Genomic DNA, 17470 nt, shown 5'->3' on the forward strand with positions numbered 1-17470 from the left:
AAGAAAGGAGTTCCTATTCTCCTCTAGACCTCCACTAATACCTCCCCTGGCCACAAAGAGTAGGAATGCCTCCTTACTGCTCCCCATGTGGCCTTCACTGACATCTTGACAGGGTGGAGGGATATGTGGCCTCACTACTGCTGGGTAGTGGTAAGGGGAAGGGATGTCTTGTTATTGCCTGATGGGGATAGAAGTTTAGGCTCTCCACGTGGTCTACAATGACACTACTGGGCAAAAGAGCTCGTTATCACCCAGGTAGGATGAAAGTCCCAGCTCACTGCTTGGTCTTCTCTGATACCACCATGGCAGCGAGGGCTTGAGGGTCCTCAGCCTGGGAAAGGTCTAGGCTCCCCACTTGGCTCTGGCTGGTGTGAATGGTAGTAGAGCCTAGTTTCCTCTGTCTTATTTGGGTGGAGTAGAGCAGTTACTGTCTGGAAGTTTTTTTGTCTTGCTTGGTTGCCACTCTCCTGGTCCCACCTGCAGAGAGCAGGATTTTGTTGGGGTATTTACGTCCATGCCCATTGGCATTTCCAGATTGCCAGCTTCTTCAGCTCCAAGCCTGGGATACATGAAGCAAAAAGAAAAACCAGGGAACTCTCCACTGTTTTCTTACTTGTTCCCAAGATCCCTAGTTGGTCTGCCTTCTTCCCTCTACCATTAAGAGTCTTCTTATGCTTGTTTTTATATATCATGTCTGGGGTGTTTAGCTGTACTTTGTGGGAGGAATAGGGAAAAGTATGTCTACTCCATCTTTCTAGAAGTGCTAGTTCAATCACTTACTCTTGTGGATTCATTTTGATGACAATTAGAAAGAAAAAGGTTATCCAATTTTACCAATTCTCTTGTAATAGCCTTAAAAACATTCATAGGCTTAATTAAAAAATAAAATACAAACAATGGAGGTCACTCTTACCTTGTTCACTGCCATCTGTACAAATGTTAAGATTGACATATGCACAAGCAGGGCCAGGCATGGAAGATCCTCTGGTGAGTGTAATTTCCAGGTCTGACCCTTTTAACTAAGCACATGAGAATATGTGAGCGGCTACCTGTAGCATCTGACCATAGTGTCGAATAAGAGCTCTATACAACTCTGAGAGCATATTCAATCTCAACACTAAAACAGTGAAGAGCTACAATTTTTCCCCTCTTTTTTCCTTGTTCCTTAGAAAACATGCAAAATAGAAAATGAAACCATCTTGTAACTTGTGCCACTGAAAAGACAGTCACATTCAGGTCCTGCTTTTCTATTCCATTTCTCCCATACAAAGTAGAAAAAGACAAGGAACATATGACTGAATAAATGACTAACTGATATAGAAAAGAATTTTTATCAGACATACTTCTGAATTATTGACCAATACCTTTCACGTCTTGGTCAGATTTTCAGAGTTACATCTAAAATGTCTGAACAGGAAATGAAATTATATTTTTATGTATAACCTACTACCATAAAAGTAAACTGCTTTTCAAGTCAATTGCTCTTTATGTTTAACAGTAAGCACCAGAATCCACAATACTGACTTCTATAGTTTTAGATAAAACAGCACCATACAGTCATCTAACCTGGCAATTCTTATGTATATCCTAGTTACCTTCCCAAAGAGAACGGCTCTAATTTCCCTTTTTTCTCTTCTGGACTCTACTCACTATTCCCCAGAGCAATACTTCAGGACTGAGTACTATACTAATTGCTACCGGGGGACAGAACATCAAGATATAACTACATAAACTTAACATAAAATCTAATCCTAAATCTCTTAATGTTCAACAGAACTCAGAACTCACCTGCATTTTTTCTTGAATAAGGATTTCATCTGATGTAGGAACTGGATATGGTTTTAAAGGAGACTTTATGGTGGCAAATATGAACTCTGTGTGGCTTTTGATAACATTATTCAGATACTTTCCTTCAGATTTTGCTTTATAATAAACTGTTATTTCATCAGTTGGAACCAGATTGCACTGAAAGCACATAGAGAAAATTTAAAAGGGAAGCACATTTGTCAATTAAAATGTAAGGTGCTGTTAAACAGGGCTGATGATCCCACACTGAATCATTATGGAAGGGTACAGTATCCTGACCAATTCTCTGAAAAAAGGAGTGATCAAGTAACAACTCATAAAGCTCTGAACTGAGACAGACGTTACAAGTACCCCATTATCTGCTGGAGTGGCCACCTCAGACCCTGAACTACAGGTCTCAGAAACCTGGCCAGAGGAGGAGGACTTGTGGGAACCCTCCTTGGGACAGAAGCTCCCTGGCTCTCTCACCCAGTAGGGGCAGGCAAATGTTCTGTGCACCTGTCCTGGCTCCCAACTTCTGAATGAGGAAGAACCACCTCACTCTGTCCAGATCCAACAATCTCTCCCTGAGCTAGGAGTCCTTCCACACTGACTGCATCTCTGCTCTTCCTCAGAGACATTTGCTGTCAGCTCTGACAACCTTATGTGCCAGTCAGGAGGACTATCTATCCAGAAGATGGTTTTGTGGAAGCCGTAAAGAACTGAAAAAGAAGGACAAGGAGCACATGTTAGCTGAAAGCTTCTGATCAGAGAAACAAAAGAGCCACATCCAGCTTGGGAGTGAACAGGAGAGAAAGGAAGTGGCCTACCTCTCCTAACAGTACAATCTGAATGGACCACAGATCAGTGACTAATCATCATTAATGAATTACTATGGTTTATATTACTTGCCTCTCCTCTCCTCCCCCAAAACCAAAACAAATACCAAACAAAAAAAACAAAACAAAACTCCAAAACAGTAGCTTGTTCTTAATCTGACAAGCTGACCTTTTTTCGAAGTTTCTGGATACGATTGATGACTTCCCGAGCCACTCCTTCATCCACCATTGACTGGTCAGGGGTGACGTCTAAGAGAACCAAAGCCTGTAGGAATGAACGGTGTACACCATGACAATCAAATATAGAAAAACAGTTCTTTCAAACTCAGCAAAATGGTGTTTAAATTCTCAGAAGTCTATAATGCAGCACTATTTAGTCACACACCTGAGCCAAAGACAAAATTAACGTGGTTTCTTTATGTTTGGGTCCTCCTTTGTAAACAGCTATTCCTTCATCTCTGAAGAAAGGTGAGACTTCTCATTTTTCTTCTGTAGGGTGCTGCTCACAGGAGATTTCCTGAGACCGACTTTCAAGAGAGTCTCTCATGTAACTCTACTTTTTGTCTATCTAATGAATAATATCAACTCTTCTAATAAATAAAATCACCAATCATGAAGCTCTTACAGCAGCACGACTTTTCACAATGCATCCACCACAAACAAGTGGACTGAAGATCTCAAAGCCGCCATCTCTGTTGTTTTCTTTAACCATGACTCTATTCTTTGGTTTGTTGGTGTGATTCAAGACACAATTTCTACAATGGGCCACCATACTTTTTTATATGGTTTAGCTTAAATTGCCACCTTCTTGTCAACTTTAACTACTTTTTTATCTCATTGGTCATAAAGGCTGTCAATGATGATGTGATAATAATGACTGTCACTTCTATTATAGAGGGGAACATACGTATAAGTTAGGCATCATCCCCATTTACGTTTTTGAGGACACTCAATGAGAGAAGTTAACAAACTTGCTCCACTTCATGAAGGCACAGGAGGCAAACTGGAAATGGATAATGTGTCATGGCAGGGCAACCATGGCCCACAATACACAAATCATGTCAAGAAACTCAGAAGCATCACAGACAACACCTCCTTAAGTATAGACAACTTCAGGACTCTCTCATTTGGCTGTAGTCAGAAAGGGCTGCACCCTCTCACTGTTTACAAATCTCTTTCCCTGGCCCCAATTCCTTCTTTCCTAGTTTCCTCACCTTTGGCTCCTTACCACTGTCTGCCCACATGGAGTTCTGTCTACATCATATTTAAGACTCTGTGTATGGGAATCCCCTGGTGGTCCAGTGGTTAGGACTCGGTGCTTTCACTCCTGGGGATCTGGGTTCAATCCCTGGTCGGGGAATTAAGATCCCGTAAGCCACATGGCATGCCAAAAAAACCAACCAAACAAACAAACCCTGTATAAAGGCTGGAGGAGGTTGGCTTGCCTCATACGAGGCATCTTCCCCTGTATGTGGCATATTAAGCACAGAGGGACTCCAGCAGGTCCCTCACTCTCACAATGGAGACCTTACAACCTATCTGCCTGGAGAAGTCTGGTCAAGAGTGAAGAGAGATGCTGTGATCCATTACAACAAAAAAAGACAGACCCCAGAATGCAAAACTGCTTGTACATCCTCTTCAAGGGGTGCTAACCACCCCCACTGCTACCCCAGACTTCAAATAGGAGCACTTATTTCTACTAGATAACTTATCAAGTACAGTAATAAGAATTGACTTACTTTTCTATCTCCATGACAGACTCATTCCTTGAAGGGTGGGATTACATCTTACTCATTTTTGTATGACCCAACACTTAGGACAACTGCATGCATAAAGTCACAAGATATCAATTTATGTATTCATTAAAGAAATGCATATGTCAAGAAGTTATAATAGAGGAGTTTAATAAGGCCAATCTAAAATAAATAACTGGTTTATTTTACCCTGAGACAAGCTGCCAATACTGTCAGGAGAGGCAATAGGTAAATGTTTTCTCCTCTTATGTTCTTATCTTTTGGTAAAGAAATATTCTAGGGAACAGAAAAATACCTGAGCATCTGAGTGTGCTTCAAACTGTGTCGTTCCACCTGTTGCCTGATCAAAGGTGTACATGAGGCGGATATCTTCTTCATGCAATTCATGGCCTTCCACAACAATGGTCCCTATTGGGGAAACAACTGCCACTGTTACTCAATCAGTACCCCACTCCTCAAGCTGCCCTGCTACTAATATATTTTGCCACTCTTTAATAAAACCTTCATATAATCAAGCTACACAGTCTTCAAGAGATATGTCCGCTGGACTCATGTCATTGTTGAGGTCAAGAATGAGACAAACTTTCTTTAGACTGCACCATGCTATCTTGAGGACACTTAAATCACCATTGATATCTACTGTTGTATATAAGCTCCCAGGTCCAAAGACATGTGCCAGAAGGCAACGAATCTCCACCATAAACATGAGCAACCATGTTTATGATGGAGAAAGCATGCTATAATGAAGAAAGCACAGTCTGTAGAGTCAAACTGGACTTAGGCCCACCACTCATTGATTGTAGGACCCTGGCGTTCTATTATCTGCCTATCAGAGTGCAGTGAGGGTGAAAAAAGGTAGACAGTGTGAAGTTCTGAGCATCATGCCTATTCATGGTAGGCAGAATGTATAAACAGCTAAGGATGGCAGTTCCCATCATAAGGAAAGCCTACTATGGTAACTCACAAATGATCTTCTTGGTCTTTCAGCAACTGGCTGTCATTTTCACTTTAAGTCACTGCATTCTGAAAACTACTTTGCTTTCCATCAATGCAGAACAGTCCATTCAGAAACTATAGCTTAGAAACTGTAGGCTTTCCGTTTCAAATAAGGTTTGAGGACTTTTTAATATTTTGGCTAACTGGTGAAACAACTTAAGATTTGTGACTTGAAGGCTGATCCTTTAATTTTGTCAAGTTAAATTAGTACTGACTCAACTTTTAGTTGCTAGCCTCTTATGTTTTATAAATTTTACCTAAAAATTCGGGGAATCTTAGGGACATTTCCCCCAATTTCCATAACTACCCATCTGATTTCTGAATCTTTAAATCTTTCCTCATGACACTTCCATGCTTATGATTTTCAACTTCAGAGGGAACCCTAACAATCAAACAACTCATGCCCCTAGGATTGCTACAGGATGTCAAGTGGCCATAATTAGACCACATATGATTCTAATCATGGCAGAGCTGGGAACTCCTGGGCACCTGGAAAAGCTCCCTAAAGATTTCCTTCAGTGTACTTATCAAAACTATGATTATGTCCATAAATCTTTAGTGTCTGCCAGCACCATGAGGGTAAGGACAATGTCTACCTCATTTAACTCTATGTTCCCAGTGCCAACCAAACAGAAGGGCCTTAAAAAATATTTGCTGAATGAATGACTCCAGTCTTGCTCAATTGAGACCAACATATGTATTCTAGATATTTTAGAGAAACTATAATAAGTTCTGACCCAGTCTTCCTTCACAAGAAGCCCCAAACCTCAATGCTAAATCCCTTTCTCTAAAAACACTTAAGTATTTTAAATTTTAAATTTAAATTTTGAACTAAAATTAAAACATAACTTTTTTCTTTTGAATATCTTCTAGTTTTCATTCTGGCACCTCTAAAAAGTCACCATCTTTTTCTCTACAAGCAACATCTAATAACAATAACACTCTATACCACTGGCTGGTGAATCTCAGGGGGTTCTGCTCTCTCACTAGGGTAGATTTTTCTAGGCCCACATTAGTATTTATAGAGTTCAATGGTAACTTAAGGTCCACCCCTCTGACTCAGTAATTTCTATCTAGAAATCTAGCCAGAAGGAATCAATTCCACAGAACACTTATATGTGAAATTATTCACTGAAATATTAGTTGTACTATTAAAAGAATGGAAACAACCTAAAGCACCAACAATAAGAGACTGGTTAAAGACACTATCCGGGGCTTCCCTGGTGGCGCAGTGGTTGAGAGTCCGCCTGCCAATGCAGGGGACGCGGGTTCGTGCCCCGGTGCGGGAAGATCCCACATGCCGTGGAGCAGCTAGGCCCGTGAGCCATGGCCGCTGAGCCTGCGCGTCCGGAGCCTGTGCTCTGCAACAGGAAAGGCAAGAACAGAAAGAAGACCCCGAACAACCAAAAAAAAAAAAAAAAAAAAAAAAAAAAAAGACACTATCCGGTATCCACAGGAAGGAAAATATTTTCAGCACTTACTGAAACAGCATTTTAAAGACTAATAACACACAAAAATGTTTATAATGTAAAGTGAAAATACAGACTAAAAATATAAATAAAAACAAAATAACATAAAATGTAAAAATATATGAATGAAAAATGTGAAATTTAAAATTATGTGATTTCCATTTTGTAAAGCTGTAATTATATAAATCAGAATTTTAATAGCACCCCAGCACCTAACATAACAAATACCAGACAGTAGGCACTCAATCTACATTAAATGGATGGGTGATCGGTTATGGGTCATTTTTATTCTCTTTACTTGTTTTACTTTTTTCTAAATTATCAGAATTATTCATAATAAATATTTTTATGAACAGAAAAAAAAAGTTCTTATTTAAGAAAAGGCTGTGACAGTAGAAATCAAAGAGGAGCCTAAGTATGAGACACCCATCAGGTTGAGGACACAAACGGTGGCCCCAATAAAACAGATACCAACCACTCTCCTGGAACTGCTCTAGCTCCTCACTGCTCAGCTGCTTGATGGATGTCATCACCATCTTGAAGGCTCCCTTCAGACGCTTCCCCAGGACCATGTGATCTGGTTCTGCCCTTAGGCGAATGCCATACTTGTTTTTATCTGTAGATAATGTAACTTTTCTAACATTCAATTCCTATATTTGGTAGATAAGATGAAATAAAAAAGAAATGAAAACATGTCCACAAAAACTTGCACACAAACATTCATAGCAACATTATTCACAACAACCAAAAAGTGGAAATAACCCAAATGTTGATCAATTGTGAATGAATAAACAAAATGTGGTATATCCATATAATGGACTATTATTTAGCAATATAAAGGAATGGAGCACGCATACATGCTATAACATGACTGATCCTTAGTGCTAAGTCACAGAAGCCAGACACACAAGACCACATATTGTATGATTCCATTTATAGAAAATGTCCAGAGTGGGCACATCCAGAGGCAGAAAACAGATTTGTGTTTGCCAGAGGATGGTGGGATATTGAGGGGAAAATGGTACATGAATGCTAATGGATACTGGGTTTCTTTTTGGGATGATGAAAATGCTATGAAACTGTGGTGATGGCTGCACAGCTCTATAAATAATACTAATAAATAATTGTATGGTATGAAAAAAATCTGTCCAGATCAATCAAGTTGAGCCTAACGCAACTAACAAGGACTGTAGCCTTAGAAATATGGACTTCATGTTTAAGGGTGACCTACGCTCAAGAAATTTCAAAGCACCACAAATAACTATCAATTAACTAGAAGAATCAGTTAATCAAAACATTTCGGGACTTCACTGGTGGTCCAGTGGTTAAGAATCTGCCTTCCAATGCAGGGGATGTGGGTTTAATCCCTGGTTGGGGAACTAAGATCCCACATGCTGCGGGGCAACTAAGCCTGCATGCCACAACTAGAGAGAAGCCTGTGTGCCACAACTAGAGAGAAGCCTGCGTGCCACAACGAAGAGCCCACACACTGCAACAAAAGATCCTGCACTCCACACTGAAGATCCCGTGTGCCACAACTAAGACCTGATGCAGCCAAATAAATAAATAAATAAATATTTTTGGAAAAAATCTTAACATTTCATGTCTCCATCATACTAGTTAGTTAAGGATTACTAATGTAGCAGGAAATGGTGACTGCACAGTAGGAAATATGAAACTGAGATATCATGGAACTGTCAACTGAAGCAAATTATAGAGAAATTTCTGGTTTTGCTATTATACATTATTATATTATTTGCTCTCAGAGTGATTAAGATATTCTATTTAAATAATTCTATTTTTATCCATATCTTAAGCATTGATTATAGAATTTATAGCTCTTTAGTTATAAACTCTAAGTTTCTAAACAGTTATAAACTCCTTGGTTTCTAATATTTGTCTGGAATTCTCAAGCAATTCAAAACCAAATATAGAAATTAATTATTTTCTATCATAAAGATTTAAATACTACCTGTGAAAGGAATAAAAATGAAATTTGAAATATATTTCTTTTTAAAACATTACAGGGTAAAAGCTTTTTGGGAGGATAACTGACATGACAGTTTAAACTTCTGACCCCAAAACTCCACTTCTAGGAACCTATCCAACATCCATACTGTGACATATTTGCACGTGTACACACACACACACACACACACACACACACACACACACACACACCCCTTTTGTCTGTAATCAGAAACCTAAATTTCCAACAATATGAGTAATTAAATAAATTATGATGCAGTCAGGAAGTGAACAAAAAGAATAAATTAGATCTCTATGTTTTAACATGGGATGCTGTTTAAGAAATATTATAAAGTGAAAAAAATAAGTTAAAAACTACATATATGATCCTCTCTATTCACAAATAAAACCAATGATGTGTGCATGTGTGTATATGTGTGTACAAATGTGTGTACACGTATGTAAAATGCTAGGAACAACCCAGCAGGAGATAACCTAGTGAACAAGTGGGTGATGAGACACCAGGGAGTGGCCAGGGTAAGAGGAGACTTGCTTTGTACTCGATGCTAGTGCTTATTTACAACCAGTGTGTGTTTACTTGATACTTGTATAATTTGAAGGAACAAAGATTTTTTTGGTGTTAGTTATCAAAAAGTACTTTGGGGAAGAGAAGTGGATGAAAGGATAAATGATCCAACAAAGGTGTAAAATTCATGGACATTGAAAATCACTGTCAAAGAATTACAATTACATTGTAAAAAGTCATGATGAATCTAAAAGCAAAGTGTAAAATTCCATGGATGGTTAAATTTATGTATATACTGATATAAAAAGGAAAAGGACAAATGATACACTCAAAGTGTAGTTGACTAAAGAGTACTAACCAAAATAATCTTCCCAAGGCAAGAAGTTTGTTTGGACCAAATCAAACAAATCAACTGTCTTACCTCAATGATATATTTCTCCAATGACTTAATTTCATTAAGAGCTTCTGGATCCTGATGAATAACTACAATTTCTTTTAAAGGATACTAGAAAGAAAATGGAAGGGAAAGTTCATAAGCATCCAGTCCTCTAAACTGCAGAAAAATGAATGTTAAATGTTTTATCTGAATCTCAAACTCCAGACTAAGCAGGCATAACTAGTACTAAGTCATTCACACCCTTATTGCAGAAAAGAAATTTACGCCATTGCTGGCAGCTCTTTATATTAAGAAAATACTCCAAAACATAATTATCTAGGTATGTGTAATGCAAAACAGATATAAAATCTCAAACCTTTATTGGAATAGTTTTGCGGTCTCGAATCACTCGCCCGAGTTCAATCACAGACTGCATTCTAGATACTGCACTCTCGGTTTTCTTGTCAATCAATTCCTCTCTGGTTGGTAGAGGTAGGGATTTGAAAGAGATTAGATTCAAAAGGAGAAAATTCCAAAGAATAGGCATGCTTAAGTGAGGAACAGGGTCAGGCTAGAGATGTGATGGTGCAGGTAGGCTTTCCGGGGAGGCTCTTGGGAAGGACAGCACATGCCTGCCTTTGGGGCACACACTGAGAAGCAGGCAGCAAGCTTGAGCCTGCTGCTTAGTGCCTAGCAGCTCCCCAAAGCGATCCCAACAGGCCTACCCACCCCTACCTGCCATAGCTCTACTGGGGATTCCACACTAAGCATCCCTCCTATCCATTCTGTAGCCTGAGGAGCAGCTCAGGGGGGAGGCAGGGCATGAAGGGGCTGGAGCAGGGAGCTGGGGGCCCCACTTGAGTGCATCTCTGGCAACTCTCCTTCCCCTGGCCCAGGAGAGGCTTATGTGTATTTGATTCTTACCGAACATGGGGCAGCATGAGGTAGTGGATACTGAATGTGTCCTTGTCCCGGACAGAAACAGGGTCAATCAGTGTCTTCAGATTCTGGTACATCAATTCAGTAAGAAAAGGGGTATAGGGGGCCTGTGTAAGGACAGAAGACATCGGGTCATTCATACGTAGCCATCATTAACTGATCTCAGGGTGAGAAGCAACTACATAAACATTTTAGAGAAATGATATGGGAATATGCACAGAAATGAACATAAGGTTACAAAACATGCCCTATGAAAGAGAAATGACGTCATTTTGAACTTGGCGAGCTAGACACTCATGAAACACAGCAGCAGGACTAACAGCCAGAAGTGCCTAAAACATTCTTGAGGATGTCTATAATAAAAACAGGAGTCCCTGACCACATGCCAGTCAAGTCAACATGCAGAGGAATGAATGTCCCTAAACCTCTGTAAACTGGGGAAACACCACCTGCTTCACAGGATGAAGGGGAATGAGGTCAGACATGAGACACCAGGCAGGGGACCTGGTACAAAGCAGGTTTTCATTCCATGTACGTTTAGGAAACAAATAGAAGCCTTATAACATTAAACTGGAATAGCAGAAATAAGATACAGGAAATTAAAACTGGAATTTTTACTTGTATGTCATTTATTTCAATTGATAGGAACATGTCTCAAGTAAAATACTGTTTGCAATATATTTTTGTTTGGTTAGCTATTAGTTCAAGAACTTCTCCACTACTCACAGACAATTACAGGAATCTACATTAAAATGAGGTATGCTGCTCTTGAGTCTAGATGCAAGGACCTTGACCTGAAATGTACTGCCAAGGGTGAAAAGAAAGAATCCAGCTTTTAAAGCTAATGTTTTTTAGCCGTTATTTGACATACATAAGCTAACGAGATTTCTGAAAAGAAACTAGAAATTTAGGTTATTTTAACACTTCTATTCCTATTTTTAGTGGAACAAATACAGAATAGATACAGACGGAGGACAGCGCAGCAACCGGGCACCACAAGCAGCCCACAGGGCTGGCATCTTACCATAAGTCTGCACAGAGAAAGCAGAACACTAAACAAGGTCTCCAGAGCCATAACACAATCCTCTATCCCATTTTCACCCTAGTGAATAAAAAACACACATTAAACTGTTAAAACCAATAGTTCATTGTAAGAAAAAAAAGAATAAAAAGGGGAAAACTCAACCATAATTAAGTTACCCAGAGATAACTACTTTAAACATTTTAGTGTATGTCCTTCTAAATATATGTACATATACACACATACATGTACATGTGTGTGTAATATAATTTAACAAAAACAAGATTATTGTTTTGTTACGAGATTTTATCATTAACACATTTGAAGGCAGTACTGATGGACAGTGGTCTGGGCAACCCTCACTCCTTGTTTTCTACCATTGTTGCTTATGTACAGCTTAAGTCCTGGGACAGGATCCATGCTTCACTCACCCTATATCCCCAACAGGCTTAAGGACGAGTCTTGTCAATAAGTAACTGTCCCTCTAGAGGTAGAAGTGAGGAGGTGTCCCTCTCAATATCACAGCTCTACCTAAAAACATCTGCAAAATATCTGCATGAATTTATTTCAGATTTTAAGAGGTCTGCTCAGTACAGTCCTGTTTGGCCTGAGACTTTCCCTCTAATATGAATGTCCATAATTGTGCTTTGAAAATATGCAAGATGTCTTCTAAACTTTTGCGTTCCCCAACCAACAAATGCCAATACAGTTAATATGCAATTAAAAGGAAAAAGATAGCTTAAAAAAGTCAGAGCATTTGAAAATGCTCTTTTTCCTTTTGGCTGTTCGCTGTTCTCATTTTTCCTCAACTCTCATACTTCCTACACTTTCTGCTCTTCCCAGCAGCAGCCTGCACTTACCTTTAATCTTCTACGGTTCATCCTGACATACCAATTAGTCAGAACATCCACAAACTTGACTAGGCGAGGAACCACAGTATAGAGTCTGTAAGCTAAAAGTAACAACCAATCAGGCAGTGAGAACACATAAGCATCTTGGGTGCTTAGGACAGGGCTGGATATAAGAAAGAGCAAGCAGCCCCTGCTATCCAAGGGCTGTCACACCTGTTAAGGAGGCAGAAGTCCCAAAGTGAAACAATCAAAACTGAGGACGTACTATATAGCTGTCAAGGTGTCTAGAGGCATGCACAAACCACCCTGTGAGCTACATGCAAACTCCCAGTGTCAGTGAGAAAACAGGAAACCCCGTATGCGTGGCTGAGGGGCCGAGGCTGCCCGCCAGATGACTCCATGAGGCACCATTTATCTGGAACTGTATCAGGTGGTAGTACCACAAAAGCCTGACTTCTTCCACTGTGCTACCTTGACCTCAACTAAGACAGACACATAAAAAGCAAAAAGCTTTAATTAGATCCTAAGAGGCAGAGCACAGATAAGGGCTTCTCAACCAGAGCAATTTTGCTCTGCAGGAGACACTGACAATGTCTAGAGAGACATGCTGGTTGTCAAACTGGGGAGGTGGGCACTCTTGGCATCTGGTGGGTGGACTCCAGGGATGCTGCTCAACAACCTACAATGCACAGGCCAGCCTCCACCACAGAGAATGACCCAGCTCAAACTGTCAGCAGTGCTGCCACTGAGAAACTCAGGCAGGGGCTGTGCATAAAATAGAACAGGGTTTCTAAAGGTTAAAATAGTCAAGGAAAGAAAGCTAAAGGAGGTATTGGAAGGAGAGAAGAACCTTGAAGAATCAGAAAAATTTGAAGGCTCCCCTGAGGAACTCAGAGGGCAAGCAGGAAGTTAAGGTCATCTAGCCAACTTTGTTTGAGGCCCAGACTTATCTTCAGGATTTTTGCCATTCACCTCCCCTTTAACTGATACTCTCTGTTGCACAAAAAAAAACCACGAAAAACAAGGAGAGTAAGACCAAAAATCATAAAAACACACCACAATTTATATTAAGAGTTCAGTGACTGTTAATGAGGTTCCTAGTCTAAGCTAACACAGTGGTTAAGTTGCCAAGGGCAGAGCTGCTCTCTGTTGCAGTTCAAAAAGACTAGCACTGAGGTGCTGCTAGACCAACACCTGGACCCCAGGCCAGAGGCACTCGCTGGTCATACATTTCTAGAGAGGCAATTTTTGTGATCAGAGGCTTGTTCTGTAAAGACAGAGGCCCATCTAAGTTACTTCTAGGGTTCACTACACTTTTCACCTTCTAGGAAGCTAGAGTGTTCAAGAGTTGCAACTCTTATAAGGAAAACTAAGCCCATATATAATAAAAGGGAGCAGCAGCTACCACTGAAATCACTAATACCAACTGCAGACTCTTCAACGATGCTACCTATTTAGTTCTCAGAATTCTATTTTGATGAGGGAGGCAAGGGCATAAAGCTGACAGGTTGGTGGAGTGGGAACTGCATGGCAATCTGGGTCTGGAGCCCCTCTCATCGGTTCAACGTGCACCACCTAGCCTCCTGCACCTGGCCCTTACCACTCGGCTGTGTGTACAACTGCTGCCAAACCTCTAGTTCCCAGGCAGACCAGGTCCCAGCCAGGATATACATTCTCAGGTCACAGCCGTTGCTGTCTAAAGATGGCAAGGGCCCCCAGGCAACAATCCCATTCATTTATATCACTCAGGAGGGAAAACTGGACACAGCTACGAGTAGGTATCCCAGGGAGTGTGGTGAGAACCCAACTGCCGATGTCTGCTTTGCACACTCATTTCCATCTTCACTTATGTCAATCTGTCCAATAGTTTGACAGTCATACGACCCTTATTACATATGTTTAATAGAGTGGGTGTAGTCCTTCAGGATGACTGATAAAACATTCAAAATTTCCTGGACTAACCATCCTATTGTGCCAAGTACAGAGGCACCAACTATTCCACAAAGAGCTATGTACCAGCTGAGGAATGGAAGAACCCTGTATGAACCAGATTGCTCTGGCCCCTCGAATCCACTGGAGTGCAGTACTTGAACAACAGCACCTGGCAACCACAGGACGCTGGGGGAGGCTGGTTTATGTCACAAGGGTGCACACAGGGATGCCATCTTTTCTCCCCTGCCCACAGACTTTATCAGACCCATCTCAGGTATCCAGGTTAACAGTTTCTGGAATTTCTCGCCTTGACTTACGGTTGTTCCATCTCCAACTTCTAGGAAACCCACATAACCTACTTTTCCAACCCTGTCTAAAACCAAATTCGTTGTTGTTAGGTAAGAGAAATGTGGGGAAATGTCAACTTCATTATTGTTTTTCTGTATTTCCTAATTTTTGCAGGCTGAACGGGGACTACTTATTTAATAAAGTAGACCTAAAAATAAATTAAAAACATATTAATAACAACTACTACTTATTAAGTACCTATTATCTGCTAGCTACTGTATGTACATAATCTCCATCTGAGCCTCATATTAACTCTTACCAGGCATTTTTCGGAGAAAGAAATTGAGGCTCATAGATTAGGTAACGTTTCCCCCAGGGAACAAGTGGTGCAGTTGGGTTTTGAACTCATGGGCATCCACTACTGAAGCCTGTGATTCCATGGGCCTGTGTGGTATCTGTGGAGGGGTGAGGTCACTAGACATCCCCCCAAGACAATCTCTAAGGCCTTGGAACAACACATTTCTACAACTAACAAGCCTTAAAATTATATTTGAGAGGTAAAGAGAAATATTTATTTATCTATTGTTCTGTATCTCTCAAAATTTCTATAAAATTTCCTCTATGTTTAGAGAGCCCAGAAATAAACCCACACACCTACAGTCAATTAATCTTCCACAAAGGAGGCAAGAATATACAATGGAGAAAAGACAATCTCTTCAGCAAGTAGTGCTGGGAAAGCTGGATAGCCACATGTAAATCAATGAAATTAGAACACTCCTTCACACCATACACGAAAATAAACTCAAAATGGCTTGAAGACTTATAAGACATGACACCGTAAAACTCCTAGAAGAGAACACAGGCAAAACATTCTTTGACATAAATCATACCAATGTTTTCTTAGGTCAGTCTCTCAAGGCAACAGAAATAAAAGCAAAAATAAACAAATGGGACCTAATCAAACATAAGCTTTTGCACAGCAAAGGAAACTATAAACAAAATGAAATGACAACCTATGGACTAGGAGAAAATATTCGCAAACAATGCGGCTGATAGCGCTTAATTTCCAAAATATGTAAACAGGTCATACAACTCAATACCAAAAAGAAAACCCAATCAAAAAATGGGCAGAAAACCTAAACAGACAGTTTTCCAAAGAAGACATACAGATGGCCAAGAGGCACATGAAAAGATGCTCAACATCGCTAATTATTAGAGAAATGAAAATCAAAATTACAATGAGGTATCACTCACACCTTTCAGAATGGCCATCATTAAAAAGTCTACAAATAAAAAATGTTGGATAGGATGTAGAGAAAAGGGAACCCTCCCCTACACTGTTGGTGGGAATGTAAATTGGTGCAGCCACTATGGAAAACAGTATGGAGGTTCCTTAAAAAACTAAGACTAGAGTTGCCATATGATCCAGCAACCCCACTCCTGGGCATATACCTGGAGAGAACTTGAAAAGATACATGCACCCCAATGTTCACTGCAGCACTATTTACAATAGCCAAGACATGGAAGCAATCTAAATGGCCACTGACAGATGAATAAAGAAAATATGGTACTTATACACACACACACACACACACACACACACACACACGTATACATATACAATGGAATACCACTCAGCCGTAAAAAAGAATAATGCCATTTGCAGCAACATGGATAGACCTAGAGATTATCATACTAAGTGAAGTAAGTCAGAAAGAGAAAGACAAATACCATATGGTATCACTTATATGTGGAATCTAAAATATTATACAAATGCACTTATTTACAAAACAGAAACAGACTCACAGACATAAAAAACAAACTTATGGTTACCACAGGGGAAAGGGGGTGGGGGAAGGATAAATTAGGAGTTTGGGATTAACAGATGCAAACTACTATAAATAAAATAAACAACAAGGTCCTACTGTATAGCACAGAGAACTATATTCAATATCATATAATAACCTACAGTGGAAAAGAATATGAAAAAAATATATATATATACACATTTATATTTCTGAATCACTGTGCTCTACACCAAAAACTAACGCAACATTGTAAATCAACTATACTTCAAAAAAAAAATTTCCTCTATGTTTATAAAGAAAAACAGTTAAATATCAAAAGGACAATTACAAAGAGAAGACTCCTTATTCCGGAGAGAAGGCCCAAGAGAGACACACCTGCCATTTCAGTCTCAAAGAACCCAACGAGCGACTGCATAAAGGACAGGACCCACCGGTCTGTGATGTTGGTACTTTCTTTAACCATGTTCTCGTTGTAAAGGAATTCCATTTCTTCCTCCTAGGAAGTGACAATTATTGAAACATTCTGCATGCCTGGGGGAAACTACTGTAGAGAAATGAATTTTTTAAATTATTTAAACTGAAAGAAGTATCCAAACAAATCAAAAAAACACCACAAAAACCCAGACCCTGTTGGCAATCTAAATTTCTGATTCTTAGCGATATTTTCCAAGTAAACTCTGAACTTGGAACATTAAGTCCTCAATTAATGAATTACATTTTTGAGTGAACTAAAGAGAATTTAGGAAAAAATGATTCCTATGCACCAAAGAGTAATTATGAATTAAGAAATATTCCAACATCTTGTTAAGTAGGCGGTTTAGTTACTTTGAATCTGAGGAAGGAAGGACAGCAAAACTGGCTAGGACTGGACAACTGTCTGTAAGTTGAAAATGAGTACTAGGAATTAATGTCTTTGCT

General features: G+C 39.8%; 1 protein-coding gene across 5 annotated transcripts in view; it reads right to left on the reverse strand.

Moving 5' to 3' along the window:
- Positions 1–17470, reverse strand: part of IARS1 (isoleucyl-tRNA synthetase 1) — an 80934-nt gene that overhangs the window by 17782 nt on the left and 45682 nt on the right. For all 5 annotated transcript variants that reach the window (XM_027098378.1, XM_027098379.1, XM_027098377.1 and 2 more), the window contains exons 20-30: positions 16928–17048; positions 12534–12625; positions 11677–11754; positions 10638–10759; positions 10090–10192; positions 9759–9842; positions 7319–7493; positions 4674–4786; positions 2794–2889; positions 1789–1965; positions 914–1019 (exon numbers count right to left, since the gene is read on the reverse strand). In XM_027098378.1, coding sequence (XP_026954179.1) covers positions 914–1019; positions 1789–1965; positions 2794–2889; positions 4674–4786; positions 7319–7493; positions 9759–9842; positions 10090–10192; positions 10638–10759; positions 11677–11754; positions 12534–12625; positions 16928–17048 — 1267 coding nt within the window. The remainder of the gene's footprint in view (positions 1–913; positions 1020–1788; positions 1966–2793; positions 2890–4673; positions 4787–7318; positions 7494–9758; positions 9843–10089; positions 10193–10637; positions 10760–11676; positions 11755–12533; positions 12626–16927; positions 17049–17470) is intronic.

Source organism: Aethalodelphis obliquidens, unplaced genomic scaffold, assembly GCF_003676395.1.
Source record: "Aethalodelphis obliquidens isolate GAN/ISIS:26980383/991018 unplaced genomic scaffold, ASM367639v1 scaffold122, whole genome shotgun sequence".
Classification (NCBI taxonomy): domain Eukaryota; kingdom Metazoa; phylum Chordata; class Mammalia; order Artiodactyla; family Delphinidae; genus Aethalodelphis; species Aethalodelphis obliquidens.